General features: G+C 50.3%; 1 protein-coding gene across 6 annotated transcripts in view; it reads left to right on the top strand.

The window, feature by feature from the left end:
* The window catches only part of AGAP1 (ArfGAP with GTPase domain, ankyrin repeat and PH domain 1), a 573,926-nt gene that overhangs the window by 403,943 nt on the left and 147,379 nt on the right, over positions 1-22,604 (top strand). For 4 of the 6 annotated variants that reach the window (XM_069584757.1, XM_069584775.1, XM_069584749.1 and 1 more), the window contains exon 12: positions 8,083-8,241. The exons of the other annotated variants lie outside the window; for them this stretch is intronic. In XM_069584757.1, the coding sequence (XP_069440858.1) occupies positions 8,083-8,241 (159 nt within the window). The remainder of the gene's footprint in view (positions 1-8,082; positions 8,242-22,604) is intronic. 6 annotated transcript variants of the gene reach the window in all.

Raw genomic sequence — 22,604 nt, 5'->3', positions numbered from 1 at the left:
TTTGCTCAGGTTCCATCTTCTTTTAGCCCATTGGTCCATTAAGAAAATTAATTCATAGCATATATCATGAGTCAGAAAGATGTTGATGCTGTTTGACCCAATCAATAATAACTCTTCTAAGATATCAGCCTAAGGAAACGCCTAAAAGTAGAAGATGTCCTTTGCAGCATTGTTTATGATAATGAGAAATTTCAAACAGTCAAAGCAATACAGAGGTAAGAAAATGGCAGGGTGAGTCATCTCCATTAAATCAGTAAGATGTTCTAGATCTAAAATTATCATGAAGGTTTTGGAACAATAAGGAGAAATGGATGGGAAGTTATATTAAAGAAGTGTAATAGGATATTACATCTTTTCTGTGGTCATAACTAAGAAAAATATGTACATGTCCAATAATGAGTTGATCTATTAGATGCATTTTGGTAGACTTCTAATTTACATTATCTGTGTATCCGTATAACCTTGCAAAATAAGTTTAAGCAATTTCTACAACAAAGCATACTCCCATTTTTTTTTTTCCCCCTTGGCATCATCTTTAGAACAGGGAGAGATCAGAATAAAATGAGCTGTTTCCACATTTTAGGAAATAACCACGGACTGTCTTAATTCCAGGATTTTCAATTCTGGGCATGGCCACAATGTTTTATTTAGTAGTAATTAGATTTGACATTACCCCGAGTCTGGACTCTGTACATCCTTTTTTCTCCAGTCAGCATACTGCAGAAAATATATACCCAAAAAATAAACACAATGCATAGCATTCTGAGAAACACACGATTCCTGTCTCAGTGGTAAATGTGTTGAATTGTGCTCTTTTACAAAGCAACTGTCACACAGTGCTGAGTCCTGAACGCCTGCATCTTTAAGAAAAGCTACTGAAGGTGTCCTTGGGAAAAAAAAAAAAAAAATCCTCTTAGCCTGAAATCCTGGTTGCCAAAAGGAGGGCAGATTTCCAATGCAAATAGTGAGGCGAATGGGCCCTCCTCACAGGCACTTAAATCATTTGTATCTCACTTTTTATGGTAGTGTTGTGAATTATATTATTTTTGGGTTTATAATTAGAGGACAGAACAGATGGCGAAGGCCTAGCTTGAAGTGATGTAGCCGTTAGGAAGGCCTCTGCTGTCCAGTCCTGATTCCAGCCAACCTGGTTTTCCCTCCAGTGCTCGGAGCAGGCCGGGGCATAGCCGTAGGTTTGCATGGTAACATTGAACTCTTGAATTTTTTTAATAAGATTTGAAGCCACACAGGAATGAAAAAAAGGCCTCCAACAGCAGTCTGTATTTCAAAGACCTCCAACGGAAAGAGTGAGTGCCTATTAATCTTTTTCCCGTAATTATGATTTTTTTTTTAAAAAATTACAAAGTCCTACAATGGAAATAAAGGTCTGTTTCATACTCACACACTCATAGAATCCTCTTTGGGTTTTTCTCCTTCGCTCTCGGACTGCATGAAACTTCATTATCACCATCACCAAGAGTTTCTGCCCTTTTCCAGGCTGATTCACCAGTAAGTCAAATCCCAAGTATTGTTTTCCCAGTTGAAGCATTGGTAGGAAGGATCAAATCTCATTATTGAAGATAAACCAAAATCAGGACATGCAGTGAGCAGAATTCTGTATTAAAGAAAAAAGATTGTTGATGAATCTCTATTTGAATGCTATGAAAAGCTTTATTTCAGGGTATTTTTTTTTTTAAATCAGGACAGGCTATTTTAATGTAATAAGCCTATAGCTTAAAAGAGGAATTCTGTCTTTGATGTCATTTGGCGAATGAAAACATTCTTGTTCAATAGAAAACCAGCATCTTTTTCATGCTTGTGTGAGATCAGGCAACATACTGATATTCATTCAGCTATAAATGCCATATTCACTTTGAAATGCAAATTGTTTAAAGAAAAATAGCATATGGTGGAGGTAAGTACCTTTCAAATCAACTCTCACACTTTAGGGATGTAAGTAAAGCTAAAATTATTCTTGGGGAAGAATTTGGTGCTTTTGACACATGGAAGCTTGCACTAATCAGCCGGCCCAGTGGGCACACACATCTCCATATCAAGGGGCTGGCGTGAGGCTCCATGGATTAGCATTGTAATGCAGCCGCCCCTGCCCATCAAGGCCAGCAACCAGATGATCCAGAGAAGGGGTCTTTGAGGGAACAGGCTTCTAAGTTCAGAATGGACCAGGAAATCGACCATGTCTGTCGTGATAATGCAGACCCTGGGGGGATACACTGAGACGATACCAAAGCGGTCCTTCTGTGCCTCGCTTCCTCTGGATGCCAGCATCCCATACTCTGTAGGGCTGGGCCACTCTGGGACTTTACGCTGGCGAAACTGTCTCCTTGCTCCTGGATAATTTTATCTCATGCTTCCTGATCTGACCTTTGCATTCACAAACCATTCAAATGAGTTTTTTCTTTTCTTTTTTTTTAAGAGGTTTTTTTTGGGGCGGGGGGGTGCTATATTATATTGATTTAATATACAGTGAAGCTGCCCAGTCGTGTCCGACTCTTTGCAACCCCATGGACTGTAGCCTATCAGGCTCCCTCCATCCATGGAATTTTCCAGGCAAGAGTACTGGAGTGGGTTGCCATCTCCTTCTCTAGAATATACACTTAGAAAGTGAAAAATCCTAAGTTCTAGCTAAGTGTATAGGGCTTCCCTTGTGGCTCAGCAGTGAAGAATCAGTCCAGCTGCAGTGCAGGAGACATAGAGACATGGGTTCCATCCCTGGGTCGGGAAGATCCCCTGGAGAAGGAACTGGCAAACGCACTCCAGTATTCTTGCCTGGGAAACCCAATGGACACAGGAGCCTGGTAGGCTACCGTCCTCGGGGGTCGCAAAGAGTTGGACACGACTGAGCGACTAAGCTACAACAACGTGGGTGACCAGCGTGGAGGTCAGGTCGCAGCCGGTGGCCGGGCAGCCCAGCAAGCCCCCGGGTCCCATCCCACCACTGCCCGCATCGCCCCCTGCTCATGCAGGGCGAGCCCGTCTCATTTCCTGCTTCGCCCTGTGGTGCGGCTGTGTGGGACCAGGACCGGTGGTGGCCTGGCCTTGGTCTTCTGTGGGTCCACGCCCTGTCTCATGTCTGTCCTGAGGAGGCCCATGTCAGACTCCACTCCCACTTACTGCCAGGGATCTCCCACGAGGTGCCCGTGGTGGGTGGATGGACATTTCAGCCATTTCTAGCGTGGCACTATTCTGAACAATTCTGCCAGGTGCATCCTTACCCATGTTGTTCCGGTGGATTGTTGGTGCATGCCTGTATGACCTTTTCATCCTTTTAAATTTGTTTAAAATGTTTAACTGAAGTACAGTATTATTATGGAAGTGACAGGTATAGTGAGTCACAAAGGTTATACTCCATTTAGAGTTATAAAACAGTGGCTGTATTCCCCATGTTGTTCCGGCTTATTTTATACGTAATAGTCTGTGCCCGTACTCCTCATCGCCCCCCACCCCCACTTCCCGCTGGTAACAGCTCCTTATCGCCCACGTGTCTGCTTTGTTATACTCACTGTGTTGTGGTTTTTAGGAGCCACCTGTGCATGATATCATCCCGTATTTGTCTTTCTCTGTCTGGCTTATTCTACTCAGCCTAACAAGAGTCGGACACGACTGAGCAACTGAACTGAACTGAACTGAATGCCCTCCAAGTCCAGCCATGTTGCTGCAAATATCAGAATTTCATCCTTTCATATGCCTATCACTTCAGTTGTGTCTGACTCTTTGTGACCCCACATGGACTGTAGCCTGCCAGGCTCCTCTGTCCATGGAGTTTTCCAAGCAAGAATCCTGGAGTGGGTTGCCATTTCCTCCTCCAGGGAATCTTCCACACCCAGGGATTGAACTTGTATCTCTTGCATCTCCTGCCTTGGCAGGCAGGTTCTTTACCACTGGTGCCTCCCAGGAGGATTTGCCCTGGGGTTCAGCTCCTGAGGGGGCCCCCAAGGAACCAAACTGGAATCTCTGGAGTGAAGAAACTCCCAGGTGGCACTAGCGGTAAAGAACCTACCTCCTTTGCAAGAGATGCAGGTTTGATCCCCAGGTCAGGAACATCCCCTGGAAAAGGGAATGGCAACCCACTCCAGTATTCTCGCCTGGAGAGTCCCATGGACAGAGGAGCCTGGCAGACTACAACCCATGGGGTCACAAAGGGTCAGACGTCAGTGACTGAGGACGCAGAAATAAGAAGATCCTCGCCAGCTGACGAACCCTCAGCGTGGGCTTGTCTAAGGATTCCACACAGCTGTTTTGGGTCTCATATGGATTCTGCAATCAGACACCAGGACCACGCAGCCTTGACGGGAGTTTCTTCACTCCGGAGATCCCGGTTTGGTTCCTTGGGGGCCCCGTCAGGAGCTGGACCCCTAAGCAGATCCACCAGCAGCATAATGTGCTAAAAATTTCATTCGACAAGCAGCTGGAATTTGAAAAACCAGGTGTACATTAGTGTCATCACATAGCTTTTCATTAGCGTGTACATTTGTAATGAATCCACCCCTTCGCTTTCCAATGGTAGGTGTTTGACCTTCAGACAAAGAGCTTATCATCCTAAGATTGGCCCTAATTGGATGTTTCCATCTGAACGTTTCCTGTGTCCCTGATCTGGAGTTGAGGTTGACCTCGGTGTCTGAGTGCACGTGGACACTTATTCCTGGAGTCTGGCACCAAGTAGTCAGGGATAGACACACTTAGATCATCCCGTCCACCTTCTGATGGAAGCAAATGTGTCAGGAGGGTTTAGGGCTAGTTGTCCTCGGGGCCACACCCCAGACAGAATGAACAAAGGAAAAGGCACCTAATCGATTCATCAGCCCAAAGACGGATCGACGGTGAACTTATTCTTGGCTTTTCAGGTGTTTTGGCCTTGTGTGCCTAAAGTGAAAGTGAAGTCGCTCAGTCGTGTCCGACTCTTTGCGACCCCGTGGACTGTAGCCCACCAGGCTCCTCCATCCATGGGATTCTCCAGGCGAGGATACTGGAGTGGGCTGCCGTTTCCTTCTCCAGTGTGTGCCTAAAGGTTGTATGAAATGAGATTTTGTGGACAAATCCCACACTTGATGGGCTTCCCTGGCGTCTCACACGGTAACGAATCCACCTGCAATGCAGGAGACCTGCTTTCCATCCCTGGGTCAGGAAGATCCCCTGGAGAAGAAAATGGCAAGCCACTCCAGCATTCTTGCCTGGAGAATTCCGTGGACACAGGAGCTTGGCGGGCTACAGTCCATGGGGTCACGAAGAGTTGGACATGACTGAGTGCTCGCATGCCCTCACTTGACAAGGACTTGTCAGAGGTACAGACGGGCACTGAAGGGAGGGTGGAAGCGTCGCCTTGGCATTCTCACCAAACAGCAGGCATCCCTGTGGGTAGCATGGGCTTGAGGAGGGGGGTCCTGGCTCAGAGTTGGGGTTGCAGCCCACATGCATCTTATTATCACTGTGCTTTTCCTCCTGTTCTCTTTCTTTTCCTTTCATCCACCATAAAAATGTTAGCATTTTTTTTTTTTGTGGCCACATGCCCAGCATGTGGGAATCTTGGTTCCCCAACCAGGGAATCCAGCCTGCAACCCCCCTGGCATTGGAAGCTTGGAGTCATCACCACTGGACCCCCAGGGAAGTCCCAAAACTGTTAGCATTTTTCTGAGTTCTGCTGTTGAAAGCAGAAAGGGCCTCAGTGCCTCAGGAGGGGATGTGACCCCCTCTTAAGTGGTGGGTACATGGAACTGGCGTCCCCACAGGGAAGGGAAAGGCTGAGGACCACACCCTTCTGGTCAGAAGGGTTTCTTTACAGAGGGACAGAGGTGTGGGCGGAGGGAAGCCGGGAGGCAGTGCAGGTGGCAGGGCTGGCAGGGTGGCACCAGGACCACCCTGGACCCAAAGGGAAAAGAGGTGACCCCCAGCGAGCCTCCAGCACAGGGATCCCAGTGAGAGGAGCCCAGGAGCCCTGGAACTCTGGAGGGAGCCCAGACATGCGCACCCCCACTTCACACCCCGGTATTCCCACCTGGTCCAGCCAAACAGGGAGCCAGAGGTACCTGAGCTGATGGATGCCACCCGGTGGGTATCCTCGAGAGGGCAGAAGGTGTGGGCAGAAGGTGGTGGGAGACTCAGGTGTCAGCCCAGGGGAGACCCTGCCGAGCCGCCCAAGGGGAGCACCCGCTCAGCTCCAGGACGTGCTTGTCCTGCTGTTACACTGCCCCGTTGTGCAGGGATCTGGCCAGAGTGCACCCAAGGACCGCTCCCTAATGGCAGGTGGAGAAGACCCCGAGGAGCATGTGCGGTGGCCCTTCGCAACGCCTCGCTGAGCCTGGGCGCCCCCGTCCTTGTGAGATGCTGCACACCTGGCCCCCTGCCGCCCCGGGGGGCTGCTGTGAGGACGGGGCTGGAGCAGGCGCCAGTGCTGGTTTTGACACTGTCATTCAGGACGTGAGACTTTCCACATTCCTGCGGCTCGAGCAAGTCCTAGAATCAGAACATCTGAGCCGGGAGGGAGATGGGGAGCTGGCTGGCTGCAGATCCCCAAAGCCCGGCCGAGGGACCAGGGCGGGTGCACTTGTCAGGAGCATCTCTGATCTCAGTGTCCTGCTGCTGAAGAGCTTCCACTGTAGTTTTTATTTCTCCTGTGATATTCGAGATGCACCCAGCTTCCACAGTGGCATAGAGTTGGCATTGTTTTTTAAGGTAGAAATATATTTTTAAGAGCAGGATCTTTCCGCTTCATGCGATGACAGCGAGGGCCTTGTTTGTGGCTGGGCCCTGGTTTCCGCCTCTTCACTGCTCACCAGGACTGCCAAAGTCCTTCTGAGAAATGTGTGTTCCCTCGAGCTCCCTGAGAAATGTGTGTTCCCTACCCGCCAGACCACTGGAATCAAAATTTGAATTTTTTTTGCAGCTGCTATTTTTTAAAAAGCTCCATGGGTAATTCTGGTAATTGGCCATATTTGGGAACTACTAGTATGATCTATGTATTTAAAATCATGCACTATGAAAACCTTCTATGGAAACACCTTAGAACTTAATTGGTTCTAAACTTAAAAAAAAAAGGGAGGAATGTTTAAAAATCAAAAGAAACTGTTTAATACCTTCAAAGATCTCCTTACAGATGCAACGGAACTCGCTAGCAGCAAGGTGTGATTGGCTGAGCTTTAGAGAAAGGCGCTTAATTATATTTTTGAGTTTGAAATCCTGGTGACCAGATAATAATTCACTCTGACATTGAGCAACTGATTCAAATCATTAAGTATACAATGGAACCGTTTTTCCACCGCACTACATGCTGTTAAGTTGCCAAGATTATTTTCCCTCTGTGTAGTCTCTTTTCAAGGCGAAGAGTAAACTTATCTGGTTTAAGAGCCTGACTCTGCCACCCGTGTCTCATCTAGGAACTTTGATTTGCGTTGATCCTAAAGTATAGCTGTCCCACGAGAATAACTCTCTGGCACCAGACAGTGGAATCCGATTGGCGATAGTTTTCGCTTGCACCGATACGCTGACGCAGCAGGACTCCTCCAGGACCCGCCTTGTCTCGCTGGCCTGCTAGGAATATCGTTGTTGTTAGTCGCTCAGCCGTGTCCAGCTCCTTGCGACCCCTTGGACTGTAGCCCGCCAGGCTCCTCTGCCCGTGGCATTCTGCAGGCAAGAATACTGGGCTGGATTCCTTCTCTCGGGGATCTTCCAGGCATCGATCCAAGGCTAATTCGTTGGCAGGTGGTTTCTTGACCCTTGCGCCACCAGGGAGGCCCCACTGGGAGTAGTGGGGTTTTTTTCCCCCAAAAGTGGGTCTCCTGTCTTCACCGCTGCTCTGCCTAGAGGTGGTGGTGCACGTCTTTGCCTTGGCTTGCGGTGGTTGCAGCCTCCTGAAGCCTTGGGTTCCTTTGTTGAGCACCATAAGGCTTGCTTCGCCATCTTCCTCTGGAACGTTCTTGTTTCACGTGCTGCCTCTCCTTTTCGTGAATCTGGACGCCAGGCGCGCGGCGTCAGGTCCACGGTGCGCAGGCGCGTAGCCCCCTAGACTAACTCGTGCCGGCTTCGGGTGTGCAGTGCGCACTGGTGTTCACCTGACTTGTTTATTCCTAGGGAATGTCACTAGTGCGCCTGGGTCTCAGATGGCGAGCGGCGTCAGCCTGGGCTCCTTCACCAGCCGAGCGGACGGCATGCAGCAGCGGTCCTACTCTGTCTCCAGTGCCGACCAGTGGAGCGAGGCTACGGTCATTGCAAACTCAGCCATCAGCAGTGGTAAGAGAGAGGCAAGGCCCCGCGGACCCGGGCCGCCTTGCGGTCCTCGGTTGTCAACCAGAGGCTGGAGGCAACGCTCTGCTGTGAGCGCGGCCGCCCTGCCGACGGCGTCACGCCTTGCATCCTCGATCGGCCGCCTCACCCACGTCACCTCGTGTCCCGCTCCGGTGCAGGGACGCAGCGGAGGTTCGCCCCACTTGACAGATTGGGAAACTGAGGCTTTGGGAGAGGTTGTGCCCCTGCTCGTGCGGCCCGCCACGACATGGCCTTCATGTTGGTGGTCAGGCTGCACTTTTTTGGCATCCAATCAAAGCACATAATTCTTCCTCCTTGTTCGTTGTCCCAGGTTCCTGGTATATCCTCTTAAGTTTGGGAGAGTCTTCCCTCTTGCTTTTTTTTTTTTTTCTCCAAGTGTGGACATCTTCTTGGGAAACAAATGTGCTCCCAGGAAACCATCTTGACATATGTGTGAGCGCATAAATTATGCAGCATCGAGGCCCCACTTACCGCAACATGCTTTGCCTGTGGCACTTTTGTCTATGGCCTGTTCACCGGTATTTAAAGGAATTCCCACTGTACTGTGCCATCTATCAGACAGGATTTTAGAGTAATTTTAGCATAATTTGTTCTAATTAAAAGATTCAGCATCAGGTCTTCCCTGTAGACGCAGCAGCTGCTGCCGCAGGACGTGTACTTTGGGTAAACATCATCCTTGTCTCCAGCCACCCCACGTTCCTCCGTCAGCGGCCGCCAAGCAGAGGCCTTAAGGAGAGGCATCTCCAGGCCCAGGAGGAGAAGTGGGGTCTGGGAAGGCAGCGCTGAAGGGTGCTATGACCTCGCCGGCCTGGGGCGTACACACAGCCTCACCCAGAGCCCAGCACCCTGCTCCCCTCTCCTTCCTCAGACAAAAGGAGATGCTTTGGTGGAGGGCAAACCTCTGCCTCCAGCCTCTTCGGGGGCTGGGTGTTTCACCTCTTGCCTGGTATCATGACAGCACCTCCAGAAGTTCAGTGACGGGGCTGAAGTCGGCACACGTTAGCCGCCTGCAGTTTATTCCCTTGTAATGTGACACCTGTGCGTTCACAGTCATCGGGGCCGCAGAAGGCCCGGTGTCTCAGCAGATGGGGCTGTGTTTCCAGCAGACCGCTCCCCGCTCCCCCCGCCGACGGGACGGCCTTGGCAGGTGACCTCCGTGTTCTTATCTTCAAATGGGTGTGCTCTTCCTGCCCTTGTGTGGTCCATAGGTGTGCAGGGGACTATCCGCCTGTGGCTTCTGCCCCTGAGTAGGTGCTCTTACTGCCACGGGCACTTTATTTTCTGGAGGGGCAAGTAGTCCACACACTTGTTGTTTTTATCGCTAAGTTGTAGGCAAGAATACTGGAGTGGGTTGCCCTTTCCTTCTCCATCACATGCTTAATTGCATTGGCCAGGTCTCTGCAGTGTATCCATTTTCTCAGTTAGCATTAGTCTTTGTCCTAGCGGGTTTATGCCGTCCCCCTCTTTCTGAGAAGGCGCACTCGTGTTTGAAGGTAGGAGGAGCTGAGCTGGGCCTCCTCGGCCTAGTGCACACACCGCCCCGGCCCTGCCTTGCCCAGCAGCTGCCCCTGGCCAGAGCTCTCCTCATCTGATGAGAACTGTTGAGCCCCTAGCGCAGCCTGATTGGGGCAGCAGTCTTTGGGCTTGGTTCTTTATGTGCCATAAGAGTTATGTTTGGGGAGTATAACTATGTAATAATAAACAAGAACAAGTTTCACCCCAAGTGTTGGCCTCCCACACGCTCAGAATATTTTTTCAGGACAAACATTGGAAGCAGCACATGAATCTAAAATCCGTTCTTTACAAATATTCCGTTTGCACAGAGACTCGCTAGGGGGCTTCCCTGGAGCTCCAGTGCTTAAGTCTCTGCCTTTCCACTGCAGGAGGCGTGGGTTCGATCTCTGGTCAGGGAACTAAGATCCCGCATACTGCAAAGTGCAGCCCCCACTCCCCCCCCCCCAAAAAAAAACACCTTACTAGCTAACTCTCCCTATACCCAGTAGCTCTTTGCTTCTGGTCACGGGTGTGAGCCAAAGCGCCCCCACACCTTGTCTCATCAGACTCCCCGATTTCCAGACGCTTGGTTTGGATGGGAGCCTCTCCCCACGGAAGGTGATTGCCTCGGTCTGTACAGTTCAGTGCAGGTCAGTTCAGTCGCTCAGTCATGTCCAACTCTTCGAGAACCCATGGACCACAGCACTCCAGGCCTCCCTGTCCATCACCAACTCCCAGAGTCTACTCAAACTCATCTCCATTGAGTTGGTGATACCATCCAGCCATCTCGTCGGCTATACAGACATCTTTATGAAGTACTTGTACAACTGAGGTCACCACCAGATGAATGCTGTTTTTAAATGTACCAAGTGATTTCTCACACGCTAACGCCCGGGTGCCCATTGTTCTGTCCTGTAGCGTGTTTGTGAAAGACTAGTTAGGCCTCCTGCTGCCCCAGAGCGCGAAGCCTGGACACAGGAGATGAGAAAGCAGTGTGGGCCTGCAGTGGGGTATGGGTGGAGAACGCCCAGGCTGAAACTGCGCAGTTGGTTTAAGGATGAGAGAGTTAAGCACAGAAAACTTCCCAAAGAGAATCAAACTTGAGTGACGTTTCAGGAACCAGATGGATTCCTTGTGTGTGCAAAACTGCAGAAGGAGGTTCTAAACGTGAAAGCTGTTTGGACCAAGACTCGGAGAGGAGGAAAGGGACGCTTGGGACAGCTGAGGGGCCACACGGAACTGCAAACTTGAGCAACGTTTCAAGAACCAGGTGTTAGCTGGAATACAGCAAGATGAAGACAGGCGGGAAGAGCAGAGAAGAATGATCAGTCATGTCCGACTCCCTGCGACCCCATGAATCGCAGCACACCAGGCCTCCCTGTACGTCACCAAATCCCAGAGCTTGCTCAAACTCGTGTCCATTGAGTCAGTGATGCCATCCAACATCTCATCCTCTGTCGTCCCCTTCTCCCACTTTCAATCTTTCCCAGCATCAGGGTCTTTGCAAATGAGTCGGTTCTTCTCATCAGGTGGCCAAAGTATTGGAATTTCACCTTCAGCATCAGTCCTTCCAGTGAATATTCAGGACTGATTTCCTTTAGGATGGATTGGTTGGATCTCCTTGCAGTCCAAGGGACTCTCAAGAGTCTTCTCCAACACCGCAGTTCAAAAGCTTCAATTCTTCAGCCCTCAGCTTTCTTTATAGTCCAACTCTCACATCCATACATGACTACTGAAAAAAGCCACAGCTTTGACAAGACGGACCTTTGTAGGCAAAGTAACATCTCTGCTTTTTAATATGCTGTCTAGGTTGGTCATAACTTTTCTTCCAAGGAGCAAGCATCTTTTAATTTCACAGCTGCAGTCACCATCTGCAGTGATTTTGGAGCCCCCCAAAATAAAGTCTCTCACTGTTTCCATTGTTTCCCCGTTTATTTGAGATGAGTGATCAGTGCAGTTCAGTTCAGTTCAGTCGCTCAGTCGTGTCTGGCTCTTTGCGACCCCATGAATCACAGCACACCAGGCCTCCCTGTCTATCACCATCTCCGGGAGTTCACTCAGACTCACGTCCATCGAGTCGGTGATGCCATCCAGCCATCTCATCCTCTGTCGTCCCCTTCTCCTCCTGCCCCTAATCCCTCCCAGCATCAGAGTCTTTTCCAATGAGTCAACTGTTCGCATGAGGTGGCCAGAGGTGGCCAAAGTACTGGAGTTTCAGCTTTAGCATCATTCCTTCCAAAGAAATCCCAGGGCTGATCTGCTTCAGAATGGACTGGTTAAAGGGGTCAAAATTGCAACATTAGGACTTCCCTCGTGGTCCAGTGGTTGAGAACCCGCCTGCCAGTACTCGGGACTCTGGTTTCATCCCTGGTCTGGAGAGAGCCCACACGCTGCGGAGCAGCTCAGCCGGTGAGCCACAGCTTCTGAGCCTGTGCTCTGGAGTCCGGGAGCCGCAGCAGCTGAAGCCCGTGCCTAGCGTCTGTGCTCCGTAACTAAGAGCCACTGCAGCGAGCCGCCCTCGACCCGCAACCAGAGAGTAGCGCCCCTCACCACAAGGAGACAAAGACCCAGCACAGCCAGATAAATAAATAATGTGTTAATTGCAGAGTTAATTAGTACCTCATTTAAAACTTAGAGCTGACATGTTAAGAAGCAAAGATCCAGAGAGACAACAGAATGTTTCACAGAAGTAAGGTTCCTGCAGTTTCACAGGGATTTTCCTTCACATCTGTATTTCCTAAGGATGGATGGCTCTGTCACACCCAAGATATGAATGAAATGAGAAACGGTAGTCATGATAAAAAAAGAGCTAATGATACTGAGGCCCTCGTGTGGATCGTCACGTTTGCTCCCCATGGAGTGGGCACTGCTCCTAGCTCCATTTCCAGTGGGGGAGACTCTGATACAGAAGGGCTCAATATTGCTTATGCAAAGTCACGTCCTGGTGAAGCTGCCATGTGAACCCAGGTGGCCTGATTCCAGGCCTCAGACTCTCTGCATCAGCACTTCTCAGATAGGCTGCCCAGACCCGTGACAGCAACATCGCCCGGGAACTGGTTAGAAATACAAATTCTTAAGTTCCATCCCAGTCCTGTGCATGGGTGCTAAGTCACTTCAGTCGTGTCCAATTCTTTGAGACCCTATGAACTGCAGCCCACCAAGCTCCTCTGTCCATCGGATTCTCCAGGCAAGGATACTGGAGTGGGGTTGCTATTTCCTCCTCCAGGGGATGTTCCCAGACCCACTGAATCTAAAACTCAGGGGTGGCGCCTAGTAGCTTCTGTGCTAACAGACTCCCCATGGAATGATGCTGTAGGCTGAAGTCTGAGAACCGTCGCTTGAAATCCTTGCTTCTCAAAGTGTGGCCCACGGACTAAGTGGTATCTGTCAGCCCCTGGAAGTTGGCTAGAATCGCAGAGTCCCAGGCTCTAGCTAGACTTCCTGGATCGGAGCACACATTGTCAAGAACTCTAGGCAACTGGGACCCATTTGCATCCGGAATACATCCCAGCTTCCCTCTCGTTGGCACCATCCTGCCATACCCCAAGCAATTGTTAATAAAAACCAGGGCACAGGATCCAACGGCTGACTTTAAGAAAACACATTTATGTATGGATTTCAGGATCTCAACTTGGCATCTGCATTCCCTGCCACACTTGGAAAATAGCCACAAAAGAAACAGGGATTAAGGGCTCTCTGTCGTGTTTTCTCTCTACGTCTCAGTGAAATACAAACTCTACCTTTTTTTTTTAATTAATCATTTTATCTTTTTCCCCCATGTCTCTGGTTTCGATGTCAGTTCAGTTCAGTCGCCCAGTCGTGTCCAACTCTTCACGACCCCATGAACCACAGCACACCAGGCTTCCCTGTCCATCACCAACTCCCAGAGTTTACCCAAACCCATGTCCATCGAGTCAGTGATGCCATCCAACCATCTCATCCTTTGTCGGCCCCTTCTCCTCCTGCCCTCAATGTTTCCCAGCATCAGGGTCTTTTCAAATGAGTCAGCTCTTTGCATCAGATGCCAAAGTATTGGAGTTTCAGCTTCAACATCAGTCGCTCCAATGAACACCCAGGACTTGATCTCCTTACAGTCCAAGGGACTCTTAAGAGTCTTCTCCAACACCACAGTTAAAAAGCATCAATTCTTTGGTGCTCAGCTTTCTTTATAGTCCAACTCTCACATCCGTACATGACCACTGGAAAAACCATAGCCTTGACTAGATGGACCTTTGTTGGCAAAGTAATGTCTCTGCTTTTGAATATGCTATCTAGGTTGGTCATAACTTTCCTTCCAAGGAGTAAGCGTCTTTTAATTTTATGGCTGCAGTCACCATCTGCAGTGATTTTGTAGCACAGAAAAATAAAGTCAGCCACTGTTTCCCCAGCTATTTGTCATGAAGTGATGGGACCGGATGCCATGATCTTAGTTTTCTCAATGTTGAGCTTTAAGCCAACTTTTTCACTCTCTTCTTTTATTTTCAACAAGAGGCTTTTTAGTTCCTCTTCACTTTCTGCCATAAGGGTGGTGTCATCTGCATATCTGAGGTTGTTGATATTTTTCCTGACAGTCTTGATTCCAGCTTGTGCTTCTTCCAGCCCAGCGTTTCTCATGATGTATTCTGCATATAAGTTAAATACGCAGGGTGACAATATACAGCCTTGACGTACTCCTTTTCCTATTTGGAAGCAGTCTATTGTTCCATGTCCAGTTCTAACTGTTGCTTCCTGACCTGCATATAGGTTTCTCAAGAGGCAGGTCAGGCGGTCTGGTATTCCCATCTCTTTCAGAATTTTCCACAGTTTATTGTGATCCACACAGTCAAAGGCTTTGGTGTGGTCAGTAAAGCAGAAATAGATGTTTTTCTGGAACTCACCTGCTTTTTCGTTCAGTTTCGTTTCATTTAGTTTGGATGTCAGAGTCATGGAAAAGCTTCCCCAGTGGGAGCTGCAGGGACGGGGGCAGGGGGACGACAGCAGCTTTTGAATCTGAGTGCCCGTGTGTTGGTGAATATGCCTTCTTATTATCCCACGTTTTTATTGTACATAATAATACGTAGCGTGGGGGTTCCATTTTCCTCTACCCCGTCGTCCACTCTAAATTAAGACTTTGGCTCCAGAGAACTTTGTCAAGTCTTCCCCTCTGGATGCACAGGTACCCTGTGGGTTTCTGCTTTTCAAAGCTGTGAGCAAACTCCTAATTAGCTAGATGACGTTGTGGTGTGCAAAACCACAAAACAGGAGGTCCTGGTTAAATTAAGCAAGGGGCGGGGGGTGCGGGAGAAAGAAGCAACCATTCTGTGAAATGGAATGCCCCACTGCTTTATGAGTATTACTGTGGTAAGGTTTTACATTTAAGTACCTGAGGTTTAAAATTAAATGTCTAATATAATTTGGCGTTGCTAACGTGAGACCCACAGCTGCCCCGAGAGGAAATGCAGACAGCTTGGCTCAGGGTTTCAAATTGCTGTCTGCCGGCTCTCAGTCAGGGTGGAGGGTTGGGACCCACTCCCACTCAGCACCACATGCAGCTCCAAGTAATTTTTTAAATGCAGAAACATATTCATCTTGAGCTTCGGCGTTGAGAAAGGCTGCTCCGGTAGTACATGAAAAATTAATTTTTTTACATTTTTCCTCACTCTCCTAAGTGTTTGACAGAAGTAATTTTTGCAGCAAGAGAGAATAAAAAGTGGCGGCTGTAAATTCCTGTCCCAGAACCTGTTGTGCAGATTCTTTATGGACCCAGAATTGATCTACATGTCAGACCCTGTTGTGGTTTAAACTGTTTATCACCATAATGGCAGGAGTAAGCCTGTGAACACCAACTTATAATCCAGGGTGAAAGAAATTGGTGCTCCTAGTCAATGAAGGGGCAGCTCAGCTTTATTGATAGATTCAGAACAATTATCTCTGCAACAACTATTGGCTGAGGAGTCTCTGGGATCTCGTTGGAAGCCTGGGATTTTTTTTTTTTTTTGATTAATCATTTTCTCTATAGGTCATTTTCTCCAGAAGTGTTAGCCAAGAGTTAGCATGACTGTGGGTAGCCAGGGACCCTCGGGGGGTCATCTGTAGTATACTTGGTGGTCTTACCTTGCTCCGGGGCAAAATGTATTTAGAGGTGTGTCCCACCTGTGCTGACATTGGCCCGAGCCAATGCCGAGAGCCCCGTGCTCTGTCTGCGAGTGTCCCTGCGTGTCTCGTCAGCAAGCCTGCAGGCCCGCCAGCCTCTCCTGCCAGTGCCTGCCTGTCGGCCTGGAAGCCAGAGTCCCTGTCCCTTCTCCTCCCGGCTGTCAGCTTGTTCCGATGGCTCCACCCCATCCCCGATTGCTGCACTCCAGCAGTTAATCTTCTGCTGCCCTGGCTGGCCCGATATCCCCGGCAGTATTGCATTGCTTCAATTGCCGCTTGAACATTTCACTTCAGCCTGCCTGCACCAGGCCACTGTCTGACCTCGTCAGCCCCAAGTACAAACCATACCCATCTTTCACACTTCCACGTGGAAGGTGTGTGTGTGCGCGCCTGCTCCCTCCACACCGTGTAACTACACATCTTCCCACCTGAATCTGTGGTTATTGGACAACCAGTCCTGAATCTAAAGCAAAAATTTACATATTTGCAAACTTTCAAATATTTTGTTTTCATCATGGACATTTTTTTACAGGACTTTAGGCTCCCCGGGTGGCACAGTTGGTAAAGAACCTGCCTGCTGATGCGGGAGACACTGGAGATGTGATGCCTGGGTGGGGAAGATCCCCTGGGGAAGGAAATGGCAACCCACTCCAGTGTTCTTGCCGGGAAGATTCCCGTGGACAGAGGAGTCTGGCGGGCTACGGTCCGTGGGGTCGCAAAGAGTCGGACACGACTGAACAGACACACACACCATTAGAAACACACATTTCTGCTCTGGCCCACGTGTCCTGCACTTCCTTGTTTCTCCCTCCCCATAGAGCCAGCTCCAGGAGGGACAGGCAGCCCTGACTTGACATTACAGAGACTATGCCATAAATGTGGGTTCTGGGGATGTTTTCTGTCGGTTCATTGATTTTAGTTTCGACAACTTGAGCACTTTTTCTCTCTCCGCGGCTTCTGTGCTAGCAATTTTAGCATGTGGCCAGCAGGTGGCGGTAGTGAATGACAGTACCGCTCTCACCTGGGCGTTTAATGGAAATACAGTTGGCTTCCCAGGTGGCTCAGCAGTAAAGAATCCGTATGCCAGTGCAGGAGATGGGGGTGAGGCTGGGGGTACTGGGGTGGGGTTTCAATCCCTGGGTCAGAAAGATCCCCCTGGAGGAGGAAATGGCGACCCATTCCAGTATTCTTGCCTGGGGAATCCCATGGACAGAGGAGCCTGGTGGGCTACGGTCCATGGAATCATGGAATTGGATATGACTTAGCAGCTGAGCGAGGGCACGATAGTTGATTTACAATGCCGTGTTAGTTTCGGGTCTTTAGCACGGTTATACGTATGTATCTATTCTCGTCCAGATTCCTTTCCATTATAGGTTATTATAAGCTAGTGACTATAGTTCCCTGGGCTATACAGTAGTTCCTTTTGGTTTATTTTATATGTGGTATGTATCTGTTAATCCCAAATTCCTGTATTATACCCTTCCCTTTCCCCTTTATTAACCCTGAGTTTATTTTCTTCCTCTGTGGGCCTTTCTCTGTTTTGTAAATTAGTTCATTTGTATCTTTTTTTTTTCTTTTCAGATTTCGCATGTAAGTGATATCCTATGATATTTGTCTTTATCTGGCTTATTTCGCTTAGCTTGATAATCTCCTGATCCATCCATGTTGCTGCAAGTGGTATTATTTCATTCTTTCTATGGCTGAGTAGTATTTCATATACATACCGCATTTTTGCCCATTCATCAGTCAGTGGACGTTAGGTTGCTTCCGTCTCTTGGCTGTTGTGAATAGTGCTGCTGTGAACACTGTAGTGCGTTTATCTTTTCAAATTAGAGTTTTCTCCAGATATATTCTCCTAGGAGTGGGATTGCAGAGTCATATGTTAGCTGTACTTTTAGTTTTTAAGGAACCTTCAAACTATTCTTCATAGTGAAAGTCGCTCAGTCGTGTCCAACTCTTTGCGACCCCGTGGACTATACAGTCCATGGAATTCTCCAAGCCAGAATACTGGAGTGGGTAGCCTTTCCCTTCTCCAGAGGATCTTCCCAACCCAGGAATCAAACCCAGGGTATTCTGCCGTGCGGGTGCCATCAAGGAATGGGGAAGCCCCATTTTTCAGTGACTGTACCAGTTTACGTGCCCCCAGCAGTGTCGGAGGGTTCCTCTGTTTCAGCACCCTCTCCAGCGTGCATCACCTGCAGACTTTCGGTGGCCATTCTGACCTGTGTGAAGGGATGCATCACTGTAGGTTTCACTTGTGCCTCTCAAGCGTCAGCAGCACTGAGCGTCTCTTGTGTGCCTGTCGGCCACTCGGCCTGGAGTCTAAGTTTGTGCAGCTGCCCGTCTGTGTCCGGTGCCTGCCGTCTAATGCCCGTTTCCTGAGAGTCATTATCCCTGTTTGATAAGTGAGGTTCAAAAAGGCTGAGAAACTTAAGACCACACTCATTTAATAGCCAGAATTCAAACCCAGGGCTTTCCCATTCCAAAGCTTATAGTTTTCCCCTCTGCTGTTTGCTTAAAGGAGAAATGAATTCTTGGTATTGAAACAACATATCATAAACATTGTTTATCTTTTCATCGGGCTTGCTTTCTAAGGGAAGATACATAGATGTTTTCCCTCTCTCACTGATCCTGAACTTTGCCTTTCTCATCATTTCTCCCAAATCTTGGCTGGCATTCAGAAGCCATCCCCTGGGGGTTGTCATCAACCCTCGGCTCCGTTCAGTATTAAAGGGCCCGCGGGCTCTCATCTTGGAGTTGGGCAGTCCCAGGCTCAGCCGCCGCGGTCTATTCCCCCCACCAGGCTGGTCGGCCTAATTAAAGGAATGACCCCAGTTTCCTTCTACATGCGGAACCCGCTTCCCTTTCTCTGCGTGGGACCGAGGAGAAAGCAGAAGCTTCCTAGGGTATCTGGCCACAGGGGGGAAAGGTGTTTTTTTTTTTTTTTTCCTCCCAATCAGAACATTGTTACTTTGTACTTCGCTTGCTCAGTTCTTCCCTAACAGCTATTTCTAGCAGCAGGTGCTGGCCCGGGGGAAACGCTGCCCCCAGTATCAGACACAGAGCAGAAGATTCCAAACCCACGGGCCAGCAGTTCTCAAGTTGCCTGGCAGACGTCTGGAAATCATTTTAAACAGACGGCCGAGAAGAATGCTCTTGCCAGTCGCCATGGTGCCGGGTCCCAATCTTTGGGGCCCTCTGGCCCTCGGTATCTTCATCTCGACCAGAGGTTCTCAGCCAAGGGTGATTTTTGTGTGCCATTCCCCTGGGGATGTTTGGCAGTGTCGAGACAGTTTGGGTTGTCGTGGCTGACGCGGTTGGAGGGGTTTGCCGCTGGAATCAAGGCGGGTAGAAGGCAGAGAAGCTGGTGAACATGGGGCAGCTCCCCCGAGACAGAGAACCGTCCTGTTCAAAGTCAGGAGCGCCGAGGGCAGAAAACCCGGGTCTTGACCGCGTAGACTTGGGCTCCCTGGGTCCTGCCAGCCACCAGCTCATCCCTCCCAAAGGCAAGGGAGGCTGTTTCCTTTCCTGAGAGAATGACTGCAGCCAACCCATGGCGGTGCCTTGTCCTCAGCAACACTTTCAACTCCGCTTCCCAGGTGAACCCCTAGAGACAGAAGGCAGGGCACGTGGCTGGCCCCAGGCGGTGGTCCTGCTGCCGCCGCCAGTGATGCCGTCACTTGGCGTCCATCCAACGCCCCCTGCCTGCCAGGCACAAGGACCCCGGGGTGGGTGGGGGCGGAGGGCTAGTGCCATCCCCACTTTGGTGAGAAAACAGAAGTAGCAGAAGGCTGGATCCATCTCAGGCTGTGTCTTAACCTCCACCCACTGTGCCTTTCTGCGAACCACCCGCCCCCGAGAACCCTGCCGGAAGGAGACCCAGGGTGGCCAGGGCTGTCTGCAGGCCTGTGCTGAGGACACATCGGAGACACACGGCGCCAGGCGTCATCTCAGTGTCCTCCCCACTCAGAGGCCACGAAGCGGGTCAGGCTCACAGAGTGAAGCTGAGAGAAAGAGGTTCTGCGTTCACGCTCAGCAAACCAGCTATGCATACATTGAATGGGAGCCTGACGTTGACAGGCAGACCCAGGCATAGCCTGTCTCCTGAGATGCTGAGACTTCCTCTGCTTCCCTGGTGGCTCCGCGGTAGATAATCTGCCTGCAATGCAGGAGACGTGGGTTCAATCCCTGGGTCAGAAAGATTCCCTGAAGAAGAGAGTGGCAACCCACTCCAGTCTTCTTGCCTGGAGAATGCCACAGAGGAGTATGGCAGGCTACGGTCCATGGGGTCGCAAAGAGTCGGACACAACTGAGCGATTAGCACTTTTACTTTCACTCTTCCCTAAGGGATGAGAGGCCTCTTCATGGGGCCGTGTTTCCAGAAGATCACTGGCAAATGGGGAAGTGTCCACAGCAGTGGATAGGGGTATTTCGAGAAGGCTCCGGAACCCCCATCAGAGAAAGAGGGATGGAGGGATTGGGAGGCAGGAGGGGCTCTGGGGCCAGGGGAGGGGTCCATGGTCCTGCTCTGGAGGGTGCTTTTCCAAAGCACTGCCTCAGGGGCCGGGGAGGGGGGCTGACTTGAGCCTCAGTGTCCCCGGGTGGCTTCTCGGGTGCAGCTGGGATGAAGACCCACTCCTCTGGAGCTGGAGGGTGGGGGAGTGGGCGGCACATGCAGACAGCCCAGAGGACCGAGCTCAGAGCAGCAGGCCGAGGGCGCAGGGAAGCTTCCTGGCCTTTTCTTTTAAGCCTGTATTGAGTCGAGTTGGTTTACGAGGTTGCGTTGTTCCAGGTGTGCAGCAGAGTGGCTCAGTTACGTGTGCAGACACACCCACTCAGTTTAGATTCTTTTCCCGTAGAGGCCATTACAGCGTATTGAGAAGACACACGTTACCACATGTAAGATGGGGAACTAATAAGGACCTGCTGTGTAGCTCAGCAATTGGGGCAGTTGCGACTCAGTTCAGTTCAGTTCAGTGGCTCAGTCGTGTCCGACTCTTTGCGACCCCATGGACTGCAGCACACCAGGCCTCCCTGTCCATCACCAACTCCCAGAGTTTACCCAGACTCATGGTCCGTTGAGTTGGTGATGCCATCCAGCCATCTCATCCTCTGTCATCCACCTCTCTTCCTGCCTTCAATCTTTCCCAGCACCAGGGTCTCTTCAAATGAGTCAGCTCTCCGTATCAGGTGGCCAAAGGATTGGAGTTTCAGCTTCAGCATCAGTCCTTCCAATGAATACCCAGGACTGATCTCCTTTAGGATAGACTGGCTGGATCTCCTTACAGTCCAAGGGACTCTCAAGAGTCTTCTCCAACACCACAGTTCAAAAGCATCAATTCTTCGGCGCTCAGCTTTCTTCACAGTCTAACTCTCACGTCCATACATGACCACAGGAAAAACCATAGCCTTGACTAAACAGACCTTTGTTGGCAAAGTAATGTCTCTGCTTTTCAACATGCTCTCTAGGTTGGTCATAACTTTTCTTCCAAGGAGTAAGCGTCTCTTAATTTCATGGCTGCAATCCCCATCTGCAGTGATTTTGGAGCCCCCAGAAATAAAGTCTGACACTGTTTCCCCATCTATCTGCCATGAAGTGATGGGACCGGATGCCATGATCTTAGTTTTCTGAATGTTGAGCTTTAAGCCAACTTTTTCACTTTCATCAAGAGGCTTTTTAGTTCTTCTTCATTTTCTGCCATTGTTTCTGACACAGAGAGTAGCGTGAATGAGATACGGCGTAGTTTTTCGGCGTACCGTTTCGAACATTGTGCTCGCGAATCTTTCACTTCCGCCCTCCCCTGCCGGCCCTCTTTAAGCTTCACCAGCCCCACACGCCCCTGCAGCTGGAGCCACAGGCTTCACGGAGGACGGGGCGTCCCTTGTAAAGCGTCGCCAGCCCCCTCCACCTTTGGAGCCATCGCCTCTCCTAAAGGACGCTGCCCCTGCAGTTACCCCACCTGCTTCCTGTACCATCAGATCCTCCTGGGTGTTGGGTCCTTCCATTCAGCAAACAGGCCCACTTGGGCATCTCCCATCCCGGCTCCATGTCCCTCTGACCTTTCTACTCCTTCTCAGCGCTCCTCCTCCCACCCTCCCAGAACCCCTGTCTACACTCGCTGTCTCTGGTTACTCACCGAGTGCTTTCTCTCTGGCCCATCCCTGTCTCGCCTTCTCCCCGCACGGCTGGACCCCGCTCTCTCCCAGTGTCCAGGCCACCCACCCCGTCCACCCCGGGCGCTCCACGGCTCCCTTTGCTATCTGCTTCTCGGGGGAGCCCGCTGCCAGCTCCGTCGTGCTGGACATTGTCTCCTGTCTTGGCTCCTCTGACGTTACCTTCTCTGGGTTCTGCTGCCACGCCCAGAGGTCTGCGTCATCAACCTGCAGGGTCGACATCGGTGATGTTGCTCAGGACTCAGCTTCTCTCCTCATCCCACGCCCTGCTCCAGTGGGCCCAGCCAGCTCTCTGAACAGGGAAGGCCACCAAGGTCACAGCCAGCCTGACGCCCCCTCCTCCACTGCACACACGTGACCAGCGACCTCCTTGCACGGCTGTTGACCGGTTCACTCAGGCTCGTTAAATTCACAGCAGAACCAGGCGTCCTTCTAGACACACCAGCCTCCCCACCGTCTCATCTTCCCAGTGGCTCGAGTCGCAGATGCAGGGCCACTCACGCACGAGTCTTCCCTTAGCCTGACCC

Source organism: Ovis canadensis, chromosome 1 (genome assembly GCF_042477335.2).
Source record: "Ovis canadensis isolate MfBH-ARS-UI-01 breed Bighorn chromosome 1, ARS-UI_OviCan_v2, whole genome shotgun sequence".
In the NCBI taxonomy this organism is placed as follows: Eukaryota; Metazoa; Chordata; class Mammalia; order Artiodactyla; family Bovidae; genus Ovis; species Ovis canadensis.
The sequence above is the reverse complement of the archived record's forward strand: the minus strand, read 5'-3'. Positions and strand labels throughout refer to the sequence as shown.